Source organism: Copadichromis virginalis, linkage group LG1, assembly GCF_057382275.1.
Source record: "Copadichromis virginalis isolate Kocher_CV1m ecotype Utaka linkage group LG1, C_Virginalis_male_GT1.1, whole genome shotgun sequence".
NCBI lineage: Eukaryota > Metazoa > Chordata > Actinopteri > Cichliformes > Cichlidae > Copadichromis > Copadichromis virginalis.
In genome coordinates this window covers 32439328-32461097 of record NC_140618.1, presented here as the reverse complement: position 1 = coordinate 32461097, position 21770 = coordinate 32439328, and the positions used below count along the sequence as shown (strand labels likewise).

Below are 21770 nucleotides of genomic sequence, written 5' to 3'. Positions count from 1 at the left end.
TTCCCTGACTAACTTCTCTCTGCACATGTATATTTGCTTTGTATTTCATAATGTTAGTCCAAAGTTTGGCCAATAGGTTTGCTTGTAAATTTTAACATGGTGCAGATTTTTCACCACAACAACAGAACACTAATACTTTGGACGTACCCAAAGAGCAAGCTTCTGCAAGTTCAGTCAAGGCCTCAGTAACTGTCAGTCTGCCTGCAGTCAAACAATAGATTCAGTCTCGCCTATAGTCCAAATTGAGAATCCATCCGCCAGCGGGTTTCTCATCCAGATCAGAGTGGTGCACCAGCAGGGTAGTTAACCAGTAATCAAGTCACATCCGTCATCCAATTCCAAATTCTCCACTTCACACGCCCCCCTCCCTCCCTCCCTCCCTGCTGGCTGGCTTAACTCGTCCTCTTGTGTTTTCCCTGAGTGACACTTGGAAGTTGGGAAGAGGCTTCACTGATTGCCCTTGATGTGAATCAGATGCATCTGTCTGCTTGTTGCCAGTTCTCAACTTCTTAGCTATCGGTCAGATGAGAGGAAACAAGACTAATAGAGAGAGGCCTATCTTTCAGATAAATGCTATTTTTCACTAGTGTGGTGATTACATTTAAAACAAAAACTGGATTTATGCAAGTGTCATAAGATAAGATCTTACAATTTATTAAGGCTATGTGGCATTTATATGTAAATAAATACCATTGTTAATATTAATTATTTATTTTTGTTTTTTAGTTGTGCTTCGAGAACACATAGAGGTGTTCTGTTAACCAACAAATAAGATTTTATCTCCTCCTCCTATGGCTGAACCTCGACACTAATCATTTAAAATATATGCTGATCAAATTCTTGGTGAACAGGTTTTTTTTTTTTTTTACTATTTCTTGGCCAATATTCTACTGAAAGCCTGAGTGTTTCAGTTGTCAGATCAATTCAGGATTATAGTGGTAGTGTTAATATCCTGAGGTTGCCTCTGGTGCACAAACAACATGTTCCTTGTACCACTCTCTGACAAGGCTGGAAACAAAGCTGGATTAGACATTGTCATATAACGTCTCTGAGGGAAAAGGTGAGGCTCTCCCACATGTACGAAATTGCTTTATCATAAGCAAGAGCAGTAGGCACTGATGTCTGGCAGCGTATGGCTTTAAAGTAAACAAAAAAGTCCGAGCTCAATCCAGCTTGATTATAACACAACAATTAGTGAGGCTGGAATCACAGTGTTGTAGAGCTTTGAAAAACAAGAATGGGTGGAATTGCATTAGATACACTCAAATTCGAGATTTAATTGTATCTGGCAACCACAAGAGGTTCCTGGGATGCTTTAAAAGCAATGATTTGCGCGATCGAATTCTGTAGATTAGAGGTTGTTCTATAGGAAGACAAAATGTGTCACATCAAGATCATATAGTAAGCTGAAGTAACACAAAGTAATGGAACTTTGGCAGATACACATTGTGTAAAACACAAGAGGAATGTTCACAAAACAAACAGGGGTGTCGATATGCACTTAGTCAGAAAATGAGCTTGACTTTGACTTGGTTAATTTGGAAGCAAATGCAGCTTTACCAGGCATGGAGCTGGTCTGATTGAGAGGATATCATGTCACTGTGAAAATGATTCGGATTGTAGGTGACAATGGAAAGAGCACAGTGGATTGTCTGATGAGCTCAGCCCAAGCAGAAAATAGAGAAATGCACTGAGGATTTACAGGATTTAGTTCTCCTTTGCATTTCACTGAAGGTATATTCTACTAATTTGAAAAATAAACATTATACACTGTGCGAAACAAACAGAAAAACTTCTACATATCTAGAAACGGTATTGTTTCTAAGTGCATGTAGACATGTCGAGGGAAAGTAACTGCCATATGCATGAAAATGCCTGCCAGTAATCATTGAATTATTCATCTAATATGCTAAATATTTCTATTTCAATGCCTTAGAGCTTCCCACCGGTGAGAAATTGCATAACTTAGGTAATGAGCAAATTAGAAGAAATCACCTTTCAAGGATGAGATCTTGGAGACATATATATATATGCTGGATAGTTTACATGATTGACCAGAGGTTGGCAGTTGAGATATGTGTTTATTTTTATGGTATCATAGCTAAAAATAAATAAATAAGAAAAAATATAATGATTTTTATATGTTTATGATGATGTTTATAGATGCACTGCAAGATTATCATGCATCAATAAAATTTTATAAACATCACCTGCAATTTGACAGGAATCTTCTAGATGAGTGATGTTTATTTGTGGCATTAATAATGCTAGTAACCAGTTACTAGCATTATTAACTGTAGTCATCTTGTAAAGTATCTATTAACTAATATGTGATTGTGAATTATGAACAACAGTTCTTAGAGTGTTATCAAGTTCTTCAGCTTGATGGCCACACAGAGCAGAAAGCTGCACAATTATGTAATTTTTTCGAATGTTTAGATGATGTAAAGTACAAGAAAGAGAGAGTGAGAATATCTGCATTTATTACTCATGTGTAAAATTGGTTTACACTATTTTAATTTCATCTGTCGAAATGATATAATACTTACATGCAAATTGCTCTTTACTTAATTGTTTTGTAACAGATTCATCCAAGCTTTATTATTCAATGGTACTTGCTTTGAAAATCATTGTTTAAAAGTGATTATTTTGTGTTATGTGATTTGATTGACTCTTTGTTTTTCTTTTTTATTCAGATCACTATTGGCTTACTGCTCTGCTTTTTATCAAGTGCTGCATCATTGTTCCAAACTATTTGGAGTAATCACCTTTTAAACTTCAAACTAAACATGATGTCTGAATTTCATCTTAAAAGCTCATAAACAATGCATGCTTGTGGTATTGTAAAAAGGGATGAACATTATTTAGATTGTCAAAAAAGTGAATTGTGCATTAAATATTATATCCTAATATAGCCATCCATCATCTTACCATTCGTTCATCCAGGCATCTATTGCTGTTTATGATCAAATATTAGTGGGGATTGTTAAGTAATAGCTATATGCCACTGATATCCTGATAACATAAATAATTCTAGGCCGGCATTGATTTTCATACCAGGTAAATAATAATAAACTGTAGAGAACTCTTAAAAAGGTCTATACCCACACCTAAATATTTCAGTTCATCTGTTTTGTAAAATCCTCTAAGTGCTAATTCAGTTTACATGTTCTTTTATGACTTTTTGTGTTGCGTTTAGTGAAATGTCAAATGCATATAGAATCTTCATGTCCTGAAATGTTGAGATGATTGAGGTCTCTGAATTGTTTTGACCTTTCCTGACAAAGCAAAAATTGACTTCCTCACAAATTGTTTCACTTTATCCCCCAACTAAACAGTTAACGAAGATGGTAGTGTCAGGCATCCCTGACATGCATGCAATTAATATTCCCTGCTGTCTGCATTGTTTATACAACAGCTGGTAAACATGACTGACTTTTGTTGCAGATGTTGGATGGTGGTCATGCTCTGCTAGAGGAATATATTAATTCGCTGACAGGCCCTGGGCTCTCCCTGCTATTAAAACTATTTATTTACCCCCTTCTAATGGCATAATTAATCCAGCCTGAAATTGGTAGTACCACATAAACCGCTGTCTGCCCATAATCTGCATGACGGCAAATGAACTCCTTTTATGCTAGCTATTGGCTTCTGTGGTGGCTTCCTTGTAAAATATTAAATGTTTGGTCCTGCAGTCAGAGGCATAGCATGGTGTTTTAGCATGCTGGCATACCTGTCTGCTTTTGGTGTGTAGTTTTATTTTCTAGTCCAAGAACTGGAAGAAATGGTCACGGATGAATATGGACTTTGTTTTTTTTAATCAGATAGTTATGTATTGTAAAAACATTGACGTAAAAACTGACAGTTTTTATACATCCTTATGTTTTTATGATATCATACTGTTCAAATTTAGCCCTCTAAGTGCTGTTAGCTAATCTTAGTTTTCTATACCGAAAAAGAAAAACATGGCAACTTAGGTCTTTCTCCAAAGTGCTTTTAATTCATCCACACAGAAATTAATCAAGTATTGAACATTTTTTTGCAGTGTACTCATGCACATTCAGTAATTATGAAGGCTTGCTGACAAATAAGGCCTTTGCAAATAAGCCAACTTATCATATCAAGATTGCTGTCACAATTGATGGGTAATTATGTTTTCTGTCTGGGTGCTATATCACATCCCTCTGACACATCAATTGACAGGCCAGGTTGCAGGGGACACTAAATAATACCTGGGGAGAAATATACCATGAGGCTTCCCAGCAGCAATTTGGGAGTAAACTTCAAGGCAAAACAGAGTTTAAGAAACCTTTTGGCTAGATGTTTATTTTGATCATCGAATTATCTGCATAGTTGACAGGTGAACTGAAAGACTGACAGAGACCCAATTCAGCTGTGAGTGGGTGTTGAAACATCTGGTAGTAAAGAAACATCCAAAGACACTAAGCCCAGAGGGATCCTTTAATTTGTCCTTGTCTGAACCAGTGACTCCCTCACAGATTTTCCATAAATAACTGAATTCCTGTTGGGGAGGGAGAGACCTGCTTACACACAGAGGTTTTAATTTATTTATTTATCATATTTTGTGTATTTATTCATATATCTTCCATGAATGCTGCTAATCTCTAACCAGACAGTGGTAGAAAATATCCTCTACATCATTGTATTGAGTTTTACTGATCTCATTTTTTTTTACATGAAAAAAATTCTTTTAAATTCTTTTAAGCTGTTTATAATTCCACAGTTCATCCACTTCTGAGCAATACACAATATTAAAATAAGTTCAAATAAGGTAACGACAATGGACAGATGCTTGTCACACAACACAGTATAGCCGGCAATACTGTCCAGTATTACATTCAAATCTTAGCACTATGAATACTTGATATAGATTACTCATTAATTATATACAGTACAGATTTGAGTCATTCTTTATTTATTTATATTTTTCTTACAAGGACTACATTTCTTTACAATTTCTGTGTTTTTAAGTAGTCTCGGGCTTTAGGCTTTCAAAGTTTTTCCTTAGACATTGGCTGCTTTTTCACTAACTTTTTCAGCTTAGCCTTTGATTTTTTTCTTTTATATCCAGAGGAATGTTTCTGTAAATCATTTAAGCATAAAAAGGCACCTAACTCAAGGGATGAAACAGTTTTGTTTCCACACACAACAGACAACTTAGTAGAAAACCAATTATAAAGCGTGACTTGAGGCACTTGAAAAATGAAAAATATTCATAGTCCATCTCCTATTAACAGTGGACCATGAGCTCCTGTACTATATCTCTCTATGAGTGCACAACGCAACCTTGGATACCTTTATTGAGCCATTGCTTGGATGTTGACTCTAATGTTCAGTGTTGTCTCCCTTAGCCTCTGCAGTTCCATTTCATACTGCAGGGTCTGCCTCATATAACTCAGAGACCTGCTGTGACTCCAAGGGCAAAGAAATATTTGTCCTCAATAATCAGATCCTATAAGAGATGCCTCCCTCGCAATCTCAGGAGTTTGATGAGTATCATAAAGGCAGTCAAATACTGATTTCAATCTGCAGATGCCTGGGAAGAAAGATTTCATTATCTCAAACACCATGGCTTTATGACCACGTGCTTGGTGGTGCCATTTCTGACCATAAGCCTTTTTTTGTCAAGCATTTGTCAGGCATTCTGGTTGTCATTATCGTCATTAACGTCACTGAATTGCAAAAAAGGGCGATCTTTGTTTCACAGAACCCAGCTAGAACACTGAACTCTTGGGAGGTCATGGTACAATCATGCAGCTGTTACCATTTGTTTTCTCTAATGAGCAGTTTATAGTAGATTGGGAAGAAAAATAATCAGACTTCATCTCAGTAGCTTGTAATATACATGTTTCTGCGTCAATGGGCCTCAAATTATGGGTCTTATTCATTTCACAGCTACCCAAGGGTCTAGTGCTGGAAGCACTGTGAGAATCATGTTCTTTGATTTCTCCAGTGCCTTCAACACTATTCTTCCCTCGGTTCTGAAGGACAAGCTGGAGAACTCTGGAGTGGACCATCACCTCACTACCTGGATTTTGGACTACCTCACCGACCGACCACAGTATGTGAGGACTCAGGGCTGTGTGTCGGACAGGGTCGTCTGCAGTACGGGGGCCCCACAGGGAACGGTTCTGGCTCCGTTCCTCTTCACCATCTACACTGCAGACTTCTCCCACAATTCCACCCAGTGCTTCCTGCAGAAGTTCTCTGATGACTCTGCAATAGTCGGCCTCATCACTGATGGGGACGACAAGGAGTACAGAGGTCTGACCCAAGACTTTGTGGACTGGTGCCAGCTGAACTACCTCCAGATCAACGCCAGTAAAACCAAGGAGCTGGTGGTAGACTTCCGCAGGCACAAGCATTCTCCACTGCAACCACTGAACATCCAGGGTATGGACATTGAGGCTGTGGACAGCTACAGGTACCTTGGTGTTCATCTGAACAACAGACTGGACTGGACTCATAACTCAGACGCCCTCTACAGGAAAGGGCAGAGCAGGCTGTACCTGCTGCGGAGACTCAGGTCGTTTGAGGTGGAGGGCCCACTCCTGAAGACCTTCTATGACTCTGTGGTGGCTTCTGCTATCTTTTATGGTGTGGTCTGCTGGGGCGGCAGCATCTCTGCTGGGGACAGGAAGAGACTGAACAGGGTGATCCGAAGGGCCAGCTCTGTTCTAGGATGCCCTCTGGACCCAGTGGAGGTGGTGAGTGACAGGAGAATGGCGGCTAAGCTGTCATCCCTGTTGGACAACGTCTCCCACCCCATGCAGGAGACTGTGACAGCACTGAGCAGCTCCTTCAGTGGGAGACTGCGGCACCCACGGTGTGGGACGGAGAGATTTCGCAGGTCTTTCCTCCCCACTGCTGTCAGACTCCACAACAAAGACTTTAACTGAACAAACACACACATCCACACATGTGCAATAACACTAAGTGCAATAATCTTTTCTGGCATCGTTGTATTTTTACTCAGTTGTATATAGCATTCGTATTCTATTTTTATCTTATTGTATATTTTTATTCTATTTTATTCTACTGTATATAGTATATTATTTTATTCTATTCTGTACAGCTGTGTACTGTATTTATTCTTATTGTATTCTAATTTTTGCGTCATAACTTTTGCACTGTCCACTTCCTGCTGTGACAAAACAAATTTCCCACGTGTGGGACTAATAAAGGTTATCTTATCTTATCTTATCTTATCTTATCTTATTCCATTGGGTAATGAATATTATGGCAGACAGGGAGGGCTCGCTCACCCCATCTTCCTCTTGTTGCTTGAACCTGTAATAAATTTCCTGCCATTGCCATATGGTACCAAGTCATGTGTGGGATTCAATATGCCATGTTATTTATTTATTTCCCAGGTGTTGCTTTTCTGTTAGTGATTTATGTGTTATTGTGTGTGATCTCCGTCTGGGATCTATGACATGGGTTGTGGAGGGTTTTTTGGAAGACGGCCCGAGTTGAAACACAGCCATGGGTACAGAATATTGTAGCAGTCGAGTGATGCTAGGACAGTCAGGAATAGGGAATGGTCAGCAACATTTTGTAGTAGTGATTCATGTAAAGAGAGAAGGGCAAGTGAGAAGATTTGTGGCTACCCAGCAAGTATTTAGCAACAAATATCTATGTTAAGTTCATATGCTTGTGCTGTCCTTCAGCATTTCTGATAATGTGAGGAAGTGAGCAGAGAAAGTTCTTTTGGTCTTTTCAGTTGTGCCATGGAAAAAATAAATATATATTTTTAACAGTGTTAGGGTTGTTTCTTTTCTTCTCCATATGATGGTTCAGATATTTAACTTGGTTTTATTTCTTAGTAACCCTATCTCATGAAATGCATCAAGAAAAAAAAATGCCATCCAAACTTTTTTTTTTCCATCTCTCTTCCTTTTTCATTTTTTTCATGTTGTTAGAATAAAGTTGATCTTTGACCCAAAATTTGTCAGAAATTCTTAAATTGTACTGTATCACAAAAACAGTGCAGATATACAGATTGGGATCATTAATACCAATAAATCAAGCATGCTGTGCGCATTACTGCCTCATACATTATCTTTGAGCCTCAGCTCTAATATTATGGTGACACATTATGTCAATGTGATTACAAATCACTCATTTCTCTCAGGGTCCAAGGAACCATTACTGCTGCTACTGCTGCATAACTTGACTCTAACTGGTACGCATGGAGAAGTGTTTGAGACAGCCCACGCTGTAGAAATGCTAAGTCAAGAGAAATAGATGTTAGGGCTATGAGGGGGTCCCTGGGAGATTTTGCTCCACAAAAGTGGAAAAAACATGTTAAAAGTATATATGTGTATATAATGTGTCTGTGTGTGTGTTTTTTTTTACAGCACCTATCCAAAGTCCAGAGGTACGGTGGATGGGCTATTTTGTGACGGCTATTTTAAACCATCCCAATTAAATTCAAGAGGTCATCACAGTAATCAAATTTGCAGGCTTTAGGGGAAATTAGAACCTCTGGGCTATTTTATTTGCAGGGTAACTACATTCAGATATGCTTAATTTCAAACACCTCCCAGAAGAGTTGTCTCCTTGAGTCAGTAAACAAGGATGTTAGATTAAATGAAAAATAGATTTTCCGTTATTAGATTGTTTTCCAACAGTGAAAGTGCACGTGTAGTAAATTGGAAGTCTTTTAACTCAATTAAGGGAGCAAGATGGAAATTATGTTGTTATCTTTAGCTGCCAAAAGCCAAATATAACACATCATATTTTAGTCAAGTCCTGGGCTATTGCTGATTTTGTATCTGCTCACCATGGCCCCCTAATCACTTTTTTGTGCCCTGATCTTTAGTAGATCTCTCAGTGGGGATTATAGTGTGTCATTAAGAATGAAAAATAATATCTTTATTAGGGCTATAGTTCATGCAAACATGCTGTGAAATATTATTTGCCTCTCTGGAAGCTCAGTAACAAATGACAAGAACGCCTCTGCACTGCCGTTCAATAGAGTTTGGAAAAGGGAAACACAGGATTTGACAAATGTGCCCTGCAGAATTTGTTCCTTAATAATTGGTTGGACTACATGAATATTTAAATGGAAATGCAAGGTTATACCTCTGGTCAAAAGACCTATCTCTGTAAAATGAGCCTTCACTAAATTGGTTGATTGAAAGGAATAGATTTTTTCCCTCATCTTTCTGTCGTAGACTGTGCCGAGTAGATATTAGGTTTCTCTCTTTTTGCTCTACCCTTTAGCTTTAACGATGGTGCTCTTAATCTGGTTGAAACACCTCGTTCTCCTAAGGGTGCCAATAAAGAGTGGATTTTTTTAGCTAGTGGCAAACACTTAATAGTGAAATTTCATTCCTTCATTCTCTCAACAGACAAAGTTACGATGGGCTGGAAAAGAAGCTAAAGGAAGTCTTCACTGAACGAAGCAGCATTCTGCACCAGCTCTCCAAGACTTCAAAGGAACTGGACAGCATAAAAGGCAACCTTCAGGTTGAACTTTTACTGTTTCTCTTTTTTTCTTTGCAATGTTTGAAAGTTTATTCGGCTGTGAATTTTGCTCCGCGGGTTCAGTCATTTTCTAATCCCTGTTTTCAGCCGTTTGAAGGCTGGATTCATGAGTCCTTGCACACATTTTTAGTGAATTTGCAGTAAACCTGTTGTTAAATATTAAGGTAAAAATGTTTTTAAGTTCAACAAGCCCACCCATTGTTACATACGTGATTTGTTAGTGTTTCTACAGCTGCTGAACAATGTAAATGTAGAGCGCAGACTGGGTAAGTCATTTTTTGGCATGAATAAAAATCCAGGGCTTAGAAGTAGACGACCAGAAATCCAACATTATCGGGAAATTTCAACATAAGGATGGATTCAGCATGGTCCCATTCTCTTCTCAGGACCTTTAGCTGTCACTGATAATCTCCTCAAATTACATTTACTAAAACTTTAAGTACAGTAATTTTTTTTATTAGCGTTGATATCACTGCAGTGACACTGTGTAGGTTAAATGTTCGATCAGATGTTCATACAGGAAAAAATCCACAGGCTACTTCAATTTATAGTAGCAAAGAACAAAAGGATTCAAATTTCTTACATGTTGTCACAACTTAAATATGAAACTTTGACCTATGCTTTGTAGTTGTGAGAACTCACTTCTACCTATCCAGTAAAGACTAAAAGCTACACAATATGGTAAAACTGCTCACTCATTTACAGGCAATAAATTGGTCTGACAACTAATTAAAATCTATCTATCTATTTATCTAGATAGAGATGTGTGTGTGTGTGTGTGTGTGTGTGTGTGTGTGTGTGTGTGTGTGTGTGTGTGTGTGTGTGTGTGTGTGTGTGTGTGTGTGTGTGTGTAAAGTTTAGAGGATGCTTGCCCTAATTAAATTTTGGCTTGAAAACAAGGTTGGGAAATATATATCACACCTCCTGCAGTGAGGGTGGTTTGCATGAAGTAAGAAAGTTTCTTTTTTTAAATTAGCTCATAAGACAACTTTGAGTGACTATGAGGATTATTTGGTTTGTCGCAAAGACGGGTATCAGTTGGTCCTGCCAAATAACAGTCTTGAACATTTCACGTACCTTATTATCCTGGACAGTAGATGTTATAATGCTGTGAGAACACAATTACCACAGTGCTGGATGCTGTAAAGCACTTCTTACCAGTCAGTTTAGGTCAACTTCATTATGGCTTCTGGCAGTAACAAGAAAAAAGTCAGTTATAAATTCAGATATTTTAATCACTTGGTATTTTTCAGTCGCATCAGGATATGCAGTCCAACAAAACATGCCTCCCACTTGGATGCTTAGGTCATGGGAGCCAGATGCCCATCTTTTTCTATCCAGCACTTATAAAGTTGCTGTCTGAGTGATACTTCGTCTGTGCAGCAGCGTTTTGCCGCTTTAGGCCAATTTGTTGTCTACTGGAATAGTCAGAAAATCAATAATCAAACGAATTATATGGCCAGTTTTCCATCAGTGGTGTGTGTTTGCAAGAGATGTCCCATGTGTCTGGAAAAAGCTCATGTAGTCTGTCTACAACTATTCCCTGGGGCAGGCTTTGATGTCTACTCACTCCAGGCTAGCTAGTTTGGCATCAATCTTCGCCGTGGGCCCTGTGCCAGCGTGCTGGGCAGGGCAGAGGTTGTGTTGGATTCCAATTTCTGTGTAGTGGAAGAAATCTATTCTTCAAGGGGGAAAACATCATCAACATTTAAAAGAGATCAAGTCAACAAGATAAAACATTTAATGTTTCTGGAAAGAAATGATGGCCCATGTGAAGTGTTTTGAAACATAATGAGCTGCTCTCTAGGTGCATTTCGGTAACCCTAATAATTAAACCTATTGTGATTGGGACTTTAGTCTTTGCTGCAGCTCCAGGGACGTTAAGAAGCAGTTAACTGTGGGCTTTAAGTAGCTGCTTTGTTGTTTAAACTTAATGTCGTGACCACATAACTTGAGAGGATTTGCACATTTAACGCAATGTAAGCCCATTTTGTAGCTGCCACACTAACGTCTTTCAGTGATTTTTATTGTTGTTTGTGTTATAGAGTCGATTACTGAATACTAACTATTCTTTTTCTCCACAAATAAAAACATTTTTTAGAATGGTTGCTCTTACGGGACCTGAGTCATCAATGTGCTCTTGGAGTAATTTTGGTCGACTGACCATTTATCATTTAAAAAACAGCATTTTGTGACTACATGGGCTATTGCTGTCTAATATTAAAATCATTTTAATGACCTGAAACTCCAAGTCTGACAAAACTGTAAAAAATAAACACAGAAAACTAGGAAATTAGAAAGGCACTGCATATACTCACCAGCCACTTCATGTGTTACGGCCAGTCTCTCTTTTGCCTTCAGAACTGTCTTAATTCTCTGTGGCATCGATTCAACAAGGTGCTGGAAACATTCCTCGTCCATGATGCAAATTTCCTGTTCAAAGTGTCCTCTATTGGACTGAGATCTGGTGCCTGTGGAGCCCATGTCAGTACAGTAAACTGATCATGTGAAAGAAGCCAGTTTGAGATGATTTGAGCTTTGTGACATGCTGTGTTAATCTGCTAGAAGCAGCCATCAGAAAATGGGAACACTGTAGTCAGTAAGGGATGGACATGGTCAACAACAATGCTCATGTGGTTTGTAGTGTGAAACGATGCTCAAACGCCCAAAGTGTGCAAAGAAACCCCATTAAACCACTAGCAGCAGCATGGGTGGTTGGATGGAGCCATGTTTTCATGCTGGAATGTTGCAGCAGAAATCTAGATTTCTCAGAAAAAGCAACATTTTTCCATTTTTCTTCCATTGTTCAGTTTTGGGTCCCTGTTCGCAGCTGGCAGGAGTGGTACCCGATGTGGTGTCTGCTGTAGCCCATTTGCTTTAAAGCAATCCACCCGAGAGAGATCGGTATTAGACATAGAATTCAAACAGTTAAAAACAGTGTTACTGTGCTGTATCTTTTATTAAATATTGGCACATACCTGTGAAACCATACTGTAAATACATGGCTTCCATGACAGGTCCATAGAGCTTTGTAATATTTATTTTATGATGTTTTCAGTTGTTGTGAGATATCGCTTCTTTATAAATTGCCTATAATAAGGTTATTTCATTTATCTATCAAACTATCAGCTTAAAGAAGTGGCCATTCTCCTCTGACTTCTGGCATCAACAAAACATTTTCATCCAGATAACTGCCGCTAACTGGATATTTGCTCTTTTTTGGACGATTTGCTGTAAACCCTAGAGTTGGTTCTGTGGAAAATTCCAGTAGATCACCAGCTTTGGATACTCAGACCAACCCATGTGGATTTAATAGCAATGCCACATTCACTGACACTCAGTTTGAATTTAAGCAGGTCATCCTGAACATGTCTGCATGCCTTTAAAGTACCTTTAACAAGCAGTTCATCAGGTGTATCTAAGTAGCTGATGAGTGTTTGTTATTATATAATTACAATAAAACAAACACATGTTGCCATTTGATTTTGAATACAACAAAACATGAAGTCAAAATAAATAGAAAACAAACCAAATTTGAAGAATTTAAATCTGTCCATTCAGCTCGTGACTCTTTGACAAATCATACAAATGACTGAAATGCCACTCAGATATACTAAATGTGCAGCTTTATTACACCATTAGTTTATTTACTTGAGTGCAGATACATTGCCTCTTGTAAGCAGATGCTGTTCCCTCTTTTTTTTTCTTTATTTCTCTTCATAGATTAACATGAAATGGGAGTCGGGCGCTGGGGAGGAGCTTGTTTCAGGCATTATGGAAATGTAGCGTTAATTGCCATAGATTTCACCTTCAAGCACAAGCAAAGATAAACTATCTCTCCCTTGGAGTCCACATTTTCTTACAAGTCTGTACATTTCTGTTCTGTTCATAACAAATAAAAATATCTTGGAGGGCTTGTAGGGCAATCAGAGACCTGACTAATTCATAATTACCCATCAGGCAGGTGCTGAGGCACCAGTAGAACCCAATCTGTGCTTCTGCATGTACCCTCATTAGGACATTCATCAGCAGACTGTTGAAAGCCATATAATTTGGGAGGAGGGATAGGGGTGTCTGAACATTTTACATCTGCTGCATCGTTTTCTAACAGACACCTCAGAAAACCTGATAAGATTCTGTAATGTGTAATGTCACAGCAAACAGTAAACGCATACAGTAAATGCTTACACGTGCTTTTTTATACTGTATATTTGTTTCCATTTTCTGTTGATGGTGATATGAAGTAATTTTCCTTCAGAAGTTTTTTATGTACAACAACAAATTGTGCCGTTCCTGGAAAAACACAGTGTCTCTGTTCTCTTTCAGTCGCTGAAAAATGATGACACAGTAGCCAAGAAAGATGTGCAGAGGATTTTGGAGCTGAGCCACAAACAGAGGTAAAGTGGGGCATCATGCATGACTTAGACATGAGCTACCAACAGTGCTGTGCAGTTCACTAAACTGCCATCAAAAATTAGGTAACCATCAGTAAAAAATGCATAATGATAAATAAAATCATGCGCTGTCTCCTGTTATGCTGTGGTTGAGAACCTCTCGTGAATGTCTTGTATTGAGCTGGTATTCAGATTAACAAGATAATAACAGGTTCTTGTTTATTATTTATTTTTATTTGTTTTCAAGTGTATTTGAAAATATAGGAGAAGCTTTTGATGAAGATATAAGATAAAAAGGGTGGTAAGGATCCATTGGTTATTCATAGCTCACAGATACATTCCTAATGTTCTTGCTGCAAAAGCATATCCACGATTACACCACGTTTCAGTCTTAATCATCTAGTGACATCCTCAGATTCTGTTACATGTAGTTGTGCAAACCAAACTTTACAGTTCTGAGAAAACTGACAACCAATTTGCTTTTCAATCCTGGACTTGGAGTGAACTTCAACAACTGAGATTTGTTTTGTTCATGAATTTCAACCACAAAGAGTTTAAATAGCTTTCATTTGGATTTGTTTGTGTGACTAGTTGCTCTTCCTTAGCAACAGCACCCACAAAAGCTTATAAGTATAGTAATCATCTGAGCCACCCGCCATGCCAACATGACATGCCAGCACATTTTCTCTGCTGAAATAAGAGTAATAACATTAAGAATAAGAAATACTTTATTTATCCCAAAGCTTGTGAAATTGCTGTGTTTCAGCTGCCAGCACATGAAAAACAACATAGCTCAATAAACACAACACCACAGAACAAAATAGCTTGGAAAAGAAAAAAATATATATTAGACAAGGAGCTCGATTAAATAGATAACACACCAGGGTAAAAATAAATAAATAAATCTAAATATCATACAGTCAGGGTCTTAAATCTAAAATGAATATATACGAATATCTGGTATTAATTGGTAAAGAGTTTCTGTATCTGTCCTTGTGGCTTCTGAGCTCAGGTGTGTCCAGTTTGATGCGCAGTGGATGGTGTAGAACCATTAATTCACACCCAGTTATTTGGATGACTTCTACATGAGCTGATGATAGAAACCAACAGCAACAGCAGCAATGACGATAAGCCCTGGGAAATTCAAATGCATTCCAACAGCTAGTTGTACAATATTCAGTCCACCGAACTGTCTGAAATCAAAAAACACTTCAATCACATAGTGGTCCAAGAGGCGAGAGGAATGCAAACTGGTGGTTGTTGCATAGACCTGTAGAGTCTTTTGGTGATGCGATTCTTTCACGTTAAGTTTTGCAGTGTCTTTACACACTGCATAATATTTACTGGTGAATATAATTGATAAGAAAAACAGAATTCTCTCATTTGAACAAAACACTGCTTGTATTGTCATATGAAGATTTAAAAAATGGTGTCTGCATAATCACATCATGTCCATCAGGTATCTAATGGATATAAATAATGATAAGTAATGACTTGCTCATTGTTATTGAGGATGGTACTTTTCAGGTGTTGGCCAGTGTGTCTCCAGTACACACAGGAGCAGGTAGATAATTCATAATTCCATCGCAAACCTGTCTTGTGTATTTAAAATTGATATGCCTGTTTTCATTTTGCGAAAAAGCAAGCATCTGTGATTTAGACCTTTTTTTTTAGTGAGCTGAAAAAGTGTTTAGCTTAAGTGCTTTACCAGTTAGGACTGTCTGATTAATGTTGTGTGTAATGAGACTGCTAATGATTTGGAGTCATTCATGGCCTTCATCCTCCCTGAAATGTCAGCCTGACTGAAGTCCAGCTGTGTGTGTGTGTAGTATCTGGATAGCCAATCAATAGCCTATCAGAAGTCCATGGCAGCTCTCACATGTCATCAAGTTAAAAACTATAAAGCAGTAGCTTGGCTCAGTGTTGCCTACCTAGCATTTGTGAGCCACAACTTTTTCAATGTGTTATTAATCCACCTTTAGAGTTCCAGTGTCTGCCAAGTGTGATTACCAGCTGGCTCCATTATCGTGAGTGCAGACAGGTGATTCATTGCAGGTCATTTACTTTTGTCAAGTCTTAACAGAAATTTGATTGGCTCCTGAAAATAATTTTGATCCAAAGAGCAATGCAAAAAAAAAGGTTATTGGAAAAAATGTAACAGTTTTTAAATAGCAATTAAAATAGCTTAACTTACTTTCATCCCTTTTTGTATTTACTTATTACAGACTCTTCAAGCCTGTGTCACATTGACTGTCTCTCTTTTGGCAGTTTAGACAGTTTTGATATATTATGTACAAACTCTTCCAAGTATTGGAAGCAGGAGATGTGAATATAAATGGAAAACCAAAGCAGGGGTGGTTGGTTGGTCACTGTGAAGAAAAATGTTTTTTAGGTTGAACTTATGCCAAGAGACAAGACCACTGGCATATAAAGTATAACAGTATATGACTGCTGAGCAGTGACATCCTTTCCACTCTGAGTGTTGCTGTACTGCCTTGAAAGATAATGTCCCCTAACTACACTACTGGGTGACTGTGACATACGTCATATACTTCAGCCATGCTTGGAAACAGTAAATAGGCTGTTACTTATAATTTTAACTGGGCTACCTTGTGATGTGATACAAGCGTTTTTGGTGCCACTGACCCACATCCCCTGCCTCCTTGATTTATAATTCCCTGTTATCTGTGCTCAGGAGCACCAAACTATACTGAATTACAAATTACAGTCGAATGCATAAAAATTTTAATTTATGTTAAACACATAATTCATTCTGCATTAGTCATCACACCACATGAACCATATCAAAATTCAGGGAATTTTAATACACTGCAAGAAGCAATATAGCAGTGCAGTGCATTGCAGCAAACTTGGTCTTCTTGTATCTCGTCTTTCTCCTTGAACCTAACAGCCATCTCTTGCTGTTGGCTTCATGGGAGTGTTTGCTAAACTCTACATTTATAGATCATATACACAGAAAATTAAATTGACTGTAGTCAGGCCTTTTAAATTCAAACAAAATCATTAAATGATAATACATGTGAAATTGTTTAGGATCGAAGAAAGATGTGTGGCTGCTATGAACCAAAGTGTGAACCGGTTAACAAATGCCAACATCGTTTCCACCCTAATTGCAGTTACATGGCCCATTATTGCATCATCCATTCACAAATTAAGCTAATTATGTTTTTATCTTTTAAAAATATGTTTGTAAACAAAATATTTCCTTTTGATTCAAATTAATGAATTTGTTCATATCCTGCTCATAGATTCATAATAAAAATCATCCAACTGATCACAGATGACAGCAGATGTAAGCTGGTGACAAAGACATTAGTAAAATTTACTTCTGTCCAAAAAAATTGCTTTTAAGAGTGATATATCTAAGAAGGCCATTCTGTGGTAGAGCAGTCAAGACATCTGAAAATGTGAAGAGGAAGTACTAACAGAGTGTTTCTCACTTCCCTTTCACTTGACAGAGAGGAGATGAAGTCCCTCCAGGCAGCCTTGCAGAAGCAGCTGGATGAGGCAAATGAGAAAGCGGAGAAGCAGCAGGCCACGGTAAGACAGAGCTGACCTGACCATCAACATCCGGTCTTGTCTAACCAGCATTGTCACCTGTCACACGGGGCCTTCACTGATCCACACTCATTACCCAGCAGCAAGCTCCCGCCTCTATCCTTCACCATATAATTGAAACTTTCAGAGTGAACAAAAGCTTTGTGTCAGCTATTATTTTGTTTGAACAGAAGTCCAGAGTCCAAAGGTGGCGAGTTTACTATTTTATCATTTAAAAAAATAAGTAAGCCAAGGTCTAAAATTATTATCGTCAGCTGATTATCTAAATTGGAAGTGATTGGTTTTCTGTTAATTACTAAATAAACAAATCATTTTCAGCATCATGTTAGATAACAACATATGCAGATGATACTCTGCTTTAATTGCCAATGTTACAGAAGATGCAAAATATGCCTATTTTAGTTCAAAACACAACAAAAGCATGTTTAATTTTGTGATTATTTAAAATATACATGCAAACCATGGAAGCATGCAACATGTGTTACAAGATATGTGAAAATTAATTACATTTTAATGATAAAGAGGTTTTTGGTGTCAGTGGAAAACATCATTTCTGTTAACTCCAGTTTTAATAAAATCACAATATTTTAATTACTGGACCAATTAAAAGAAATGCACCTCTAAGGAGTTCAAATAATGTTTCTTTGCTACCAAACAATATGAGAAGCAATGAGTATTTACACCTTTAAATTATTACACAGTGGAGAATTCTATATTTAGTTTCAGCAGCTTTACTGCATTTGGTATCAGGTAAGGTTGAAAGCAGCCTTAATTTAAGACAAACTTTAATTTCTTCATCATGATGAGTATAAGTACTCATTTTAATGTGCTTGCTCTGAGAGGCTTTTTGTAGAATTCAGATTAAAAAATGTATTTTGGCATCGGCAGTGATGCTGCATTAATACACTGTATTGGCCCACATTTCTACTCTCATACTGTTCTGAGAAACCCTCTCTTGTTCCTCCACTTACTCCTTATCAACAAATCAGCATAAATCCTGTCTAGCTGCACTGACAGCTACAGTACTGGAATGCTTCTAGGACTTTCAATATATGCTAATGAAAATCTGGCCTGTAACAGTGCAGGCTTCTTATGCACAGTCACAGCGTTTAATGGGCACCGTGACATTACAATCGACAATCAAATCATGGACTCTCAGCGAGATAAACAAAAGTACAGTAACATTTCCAATGACGTGTGTGCCATTTTCCTTTGCCTGGTGACAAATCCCAGTTTCTAGTTTTTGTGGTTTGACATTTACATTCTGAAAAATGATATGTATCCCACTTTCTAAGATTTAAGATTCAAAATAGCACCTCAGCAGGATGTAAAAGCTACACATGTTCAACAAAACAATGAAATAATCTATTTCATTTCTAGTAGAAAACATGGCTTCTAAAAGTTCCTAGTGAAAAATAAAAGCATAAGGAGAAGCATATACCTTGCAAAATCACAAAAAAACACACATTACAAAGTTGCTAAATATTTGTTGACAGATATGGGTAATTACATTCAAGCCAATCTCAACATCAGACAGTATTTTTCCATAAGCAGAGAGATATCAGATATATCTTATGAAATATTTTAGCTACAAATATTACAATGACTAATTATTATTAATTGTTATTATTGTTATTAATATTTGGTTACATTTGAAATACTATTTCATATGTATATATGTATGTATATATGTATTTATAGATAGATAGATAGATAGATAGATAGATAGATAGATAGATAGATAGATAGATAGATAGATAGATAGAAATATAACCGACTTGTACTCCCTTATCCTAATACCTAAGCACTGTAGAAGTTGTTTTTCTTTTCTTTTTTTTAAACTTTTTTTAACCATTCCTGGGGGCATTGGTGGTGACTGCAAGCCTCAGACATGAACCTTGATGTTATCATGCCCTGTTAGGGGATGTGAGTCAACTGGTGAGGCTTATTTTACTGTTCCCCAGGGTATGTACCTGACATGAGGGCACCAGACCCATGAATCTTTTCGTCTTTGTCCTCAGGACTATGTTGATGACCTCTTTCAAGGACGCATTTTGCTAAAACCTTTTTCTTTAGAGTTGAAAACTCAAAGACAAAACCGTAACCTATCTTACACACTGAATTCATTCGCTTAGATATATAGTAGCCCATGGCAGCAGTTTGCTGGTTGGTTTTTCAACCTCTGTATGGCTACAAGTCCGTACAACCACACACACAAACACACATGCCACAGGCACACTCTAATTTTAACTGAAAAATGAAAGACATACCAAGCTCTTGATGATCACTTGTTATGCCTAATTCTGCAAGGCACAAGAAGAATGTAATATGTTTTTTTTTGTCAAAGTTTAAAGGTCTTCAGGCCTTTGTGGTTGACTAAAAAGCTTGTGATTTTAAATGTAACTACTAACTTATAGCGCCCCTCTGCTACTGTCATTTTATATCTAATTGCATCAGTTTATGGTAAGGTACGATGTTTATGTTGACTTTACATATAGTTTAACTGGAGGCTAAGTCGATTTTTTAATGCTCGCACTGGAATATTCAGAAACAGTCAGTGTGCTGTTGCATAGAAGCATGGATGACGTGTGAAAAATAATTTTATTCAGAGGCATAATTAGTCAACCAGAATGTTCTTTCCTTCTCTGTTCTGTGTATGTATGTCTTTTTTCTAAGTCTTCTCAGGGACAGTGACAATGATTGAATATTGATGTTATCATGGTCAGGTTGGAGATGTGAGTCACCTGCTGTGGTCTAGTTTACAGTTCCCCAGGATGTCTTGGTAGAAAGTGGAAAAAAAACGTTGGCTTGCATTTATTTGATTTTAAAAAATGTAGAAAATACATTTATTTTTTTTGTATTTCATTCGAAATGAAGCATATGAGACCTATTTTTCAAGATTTATAGGATGTTGTCAGTAGGAACAAATAGGCTTTGGCTTTTATTCACATACAGAATTGCATCTGTTGAATGAAATTAATTACACATACACTAGGCAAACTCATCATCCATAACGGTCATTAAATATGTTCACTGATGGAAAAAAGCACACATGCATACAGCTGGACTTTCTATGTGATCATCTTTTTATCTTTTTTTTTGTCTTCCCTGTTTTCAGATTAAATTTCTTAAAGTGGAGATGGAGAAAAAAACCAAAATCATCAAGGATTTACAGCAAGAGGTGAGTCATCAAAATATTATCTAAAGCTGAATAGATCACACTACACATTCATAAGGTATATACAGACAGAAAAAAATATAAGGGAAAAATTGCATTGTCTCTACACAGTTATCTATAAAAATGCTATAAAATGTAGCATTTAAACAAATATAATGATATCACTGTTGGTGTATATTATTTTTCCATTTTAAATCTCAAATTAGTGAGGCTTGACAGTGCTATCGTTCGCAATGTCGAATTAAAAATCTCCTGCTAAGTGCCTGTGATTGCTTTGACCATGGTTTACATAATTACATTATTGTTTTACATAATTTTCTTCCTTGCCAAACCATTCAGTTACCCTTGTAGACAACTCTCAAGATATAAATACTTACCCTGGCTGACTATGGTCACTCATAACAATATAAAAGTTCTCTATTGGAGGGAAAATGAGATCATCCCAGCAAATTTTCTCCCACAGTGGCTCACCACAGGGGTGCGCAATTAAGATTGTCCTTTATTTTCTTACACATCTGTAGGTAACTTGAATGTTTTCTAATTAAATGATCAAGATCCCACCTTTCTGTCGGTGTTTTAATCAAACACAGACAGAAAGGTGGGATCTTGATTTTCTTGATTATCTGTGTTTGCCAAAAGCCATTAGATTATCCCCAGGGACTCAGAGGAAAGCGTGTTTGTCTCAAAGGTGGACAAACACTGGCACTGGGGTAAACATTTTCATTTCAACGAGTACTTTGAAATACAGTTTTATAAAATAAATGTTTTTGATCATGTTTGCAATCATGATTGCCATGTCTTCCACTCTTTGAGAATCTGGGCTCTCTTCCTCTGCAACTTCTGTGATGGATTTCTCTCTGCAGGGTTGTTCAACATCTGTGCAAAGTAGTGCCTCTAAAAAGAAGTTCTTTCTCTTTGATTCTGAGGCTCTGACACAACATCTAACACTTACTGCTGATGCCTTAGACAGCTTAAAAAAAGGTTCAGCTTGCAAATACCATTTTAGCCGTACTGAAAATATATGACTCTACGATATCTGCAATTTGGTTTGTTTTCTATATGAATAAAAAAACAATCAAATAATATATTCCAATAGAAAGAATCAG

General features: G+C 37.4%; 1 protein-coding gene across 1 annotated transcript in view; it reads left to right on the top strand.

Annotated features, from left to right (window-relative positions):
* luzp2 (leucine zipper protein 2) overlaps positions 1-21770 on the top strand; it is a 159828-nt gene that overhangs the window by 74320 nt on the left and 63738 nt on the right. Inside the window, exons 2-5 of the mRNA XM_085460096.1 lie at positions 9378-9495; positions 13840-13910; positions 17387-17468; positions 20605-20667. Of these exons, the coding sequence (XP_085316222.1) occupies positions 9378-9495; positions 13840-13910; positions 17387-17468; positions 20605-20667 (334 nt within the window). The remainder of the gene's footprint in view (positions 1-9377; positions 9496-13839; positions 13911-17386; positions 17469-20604; positions 20668-21770) is intronic.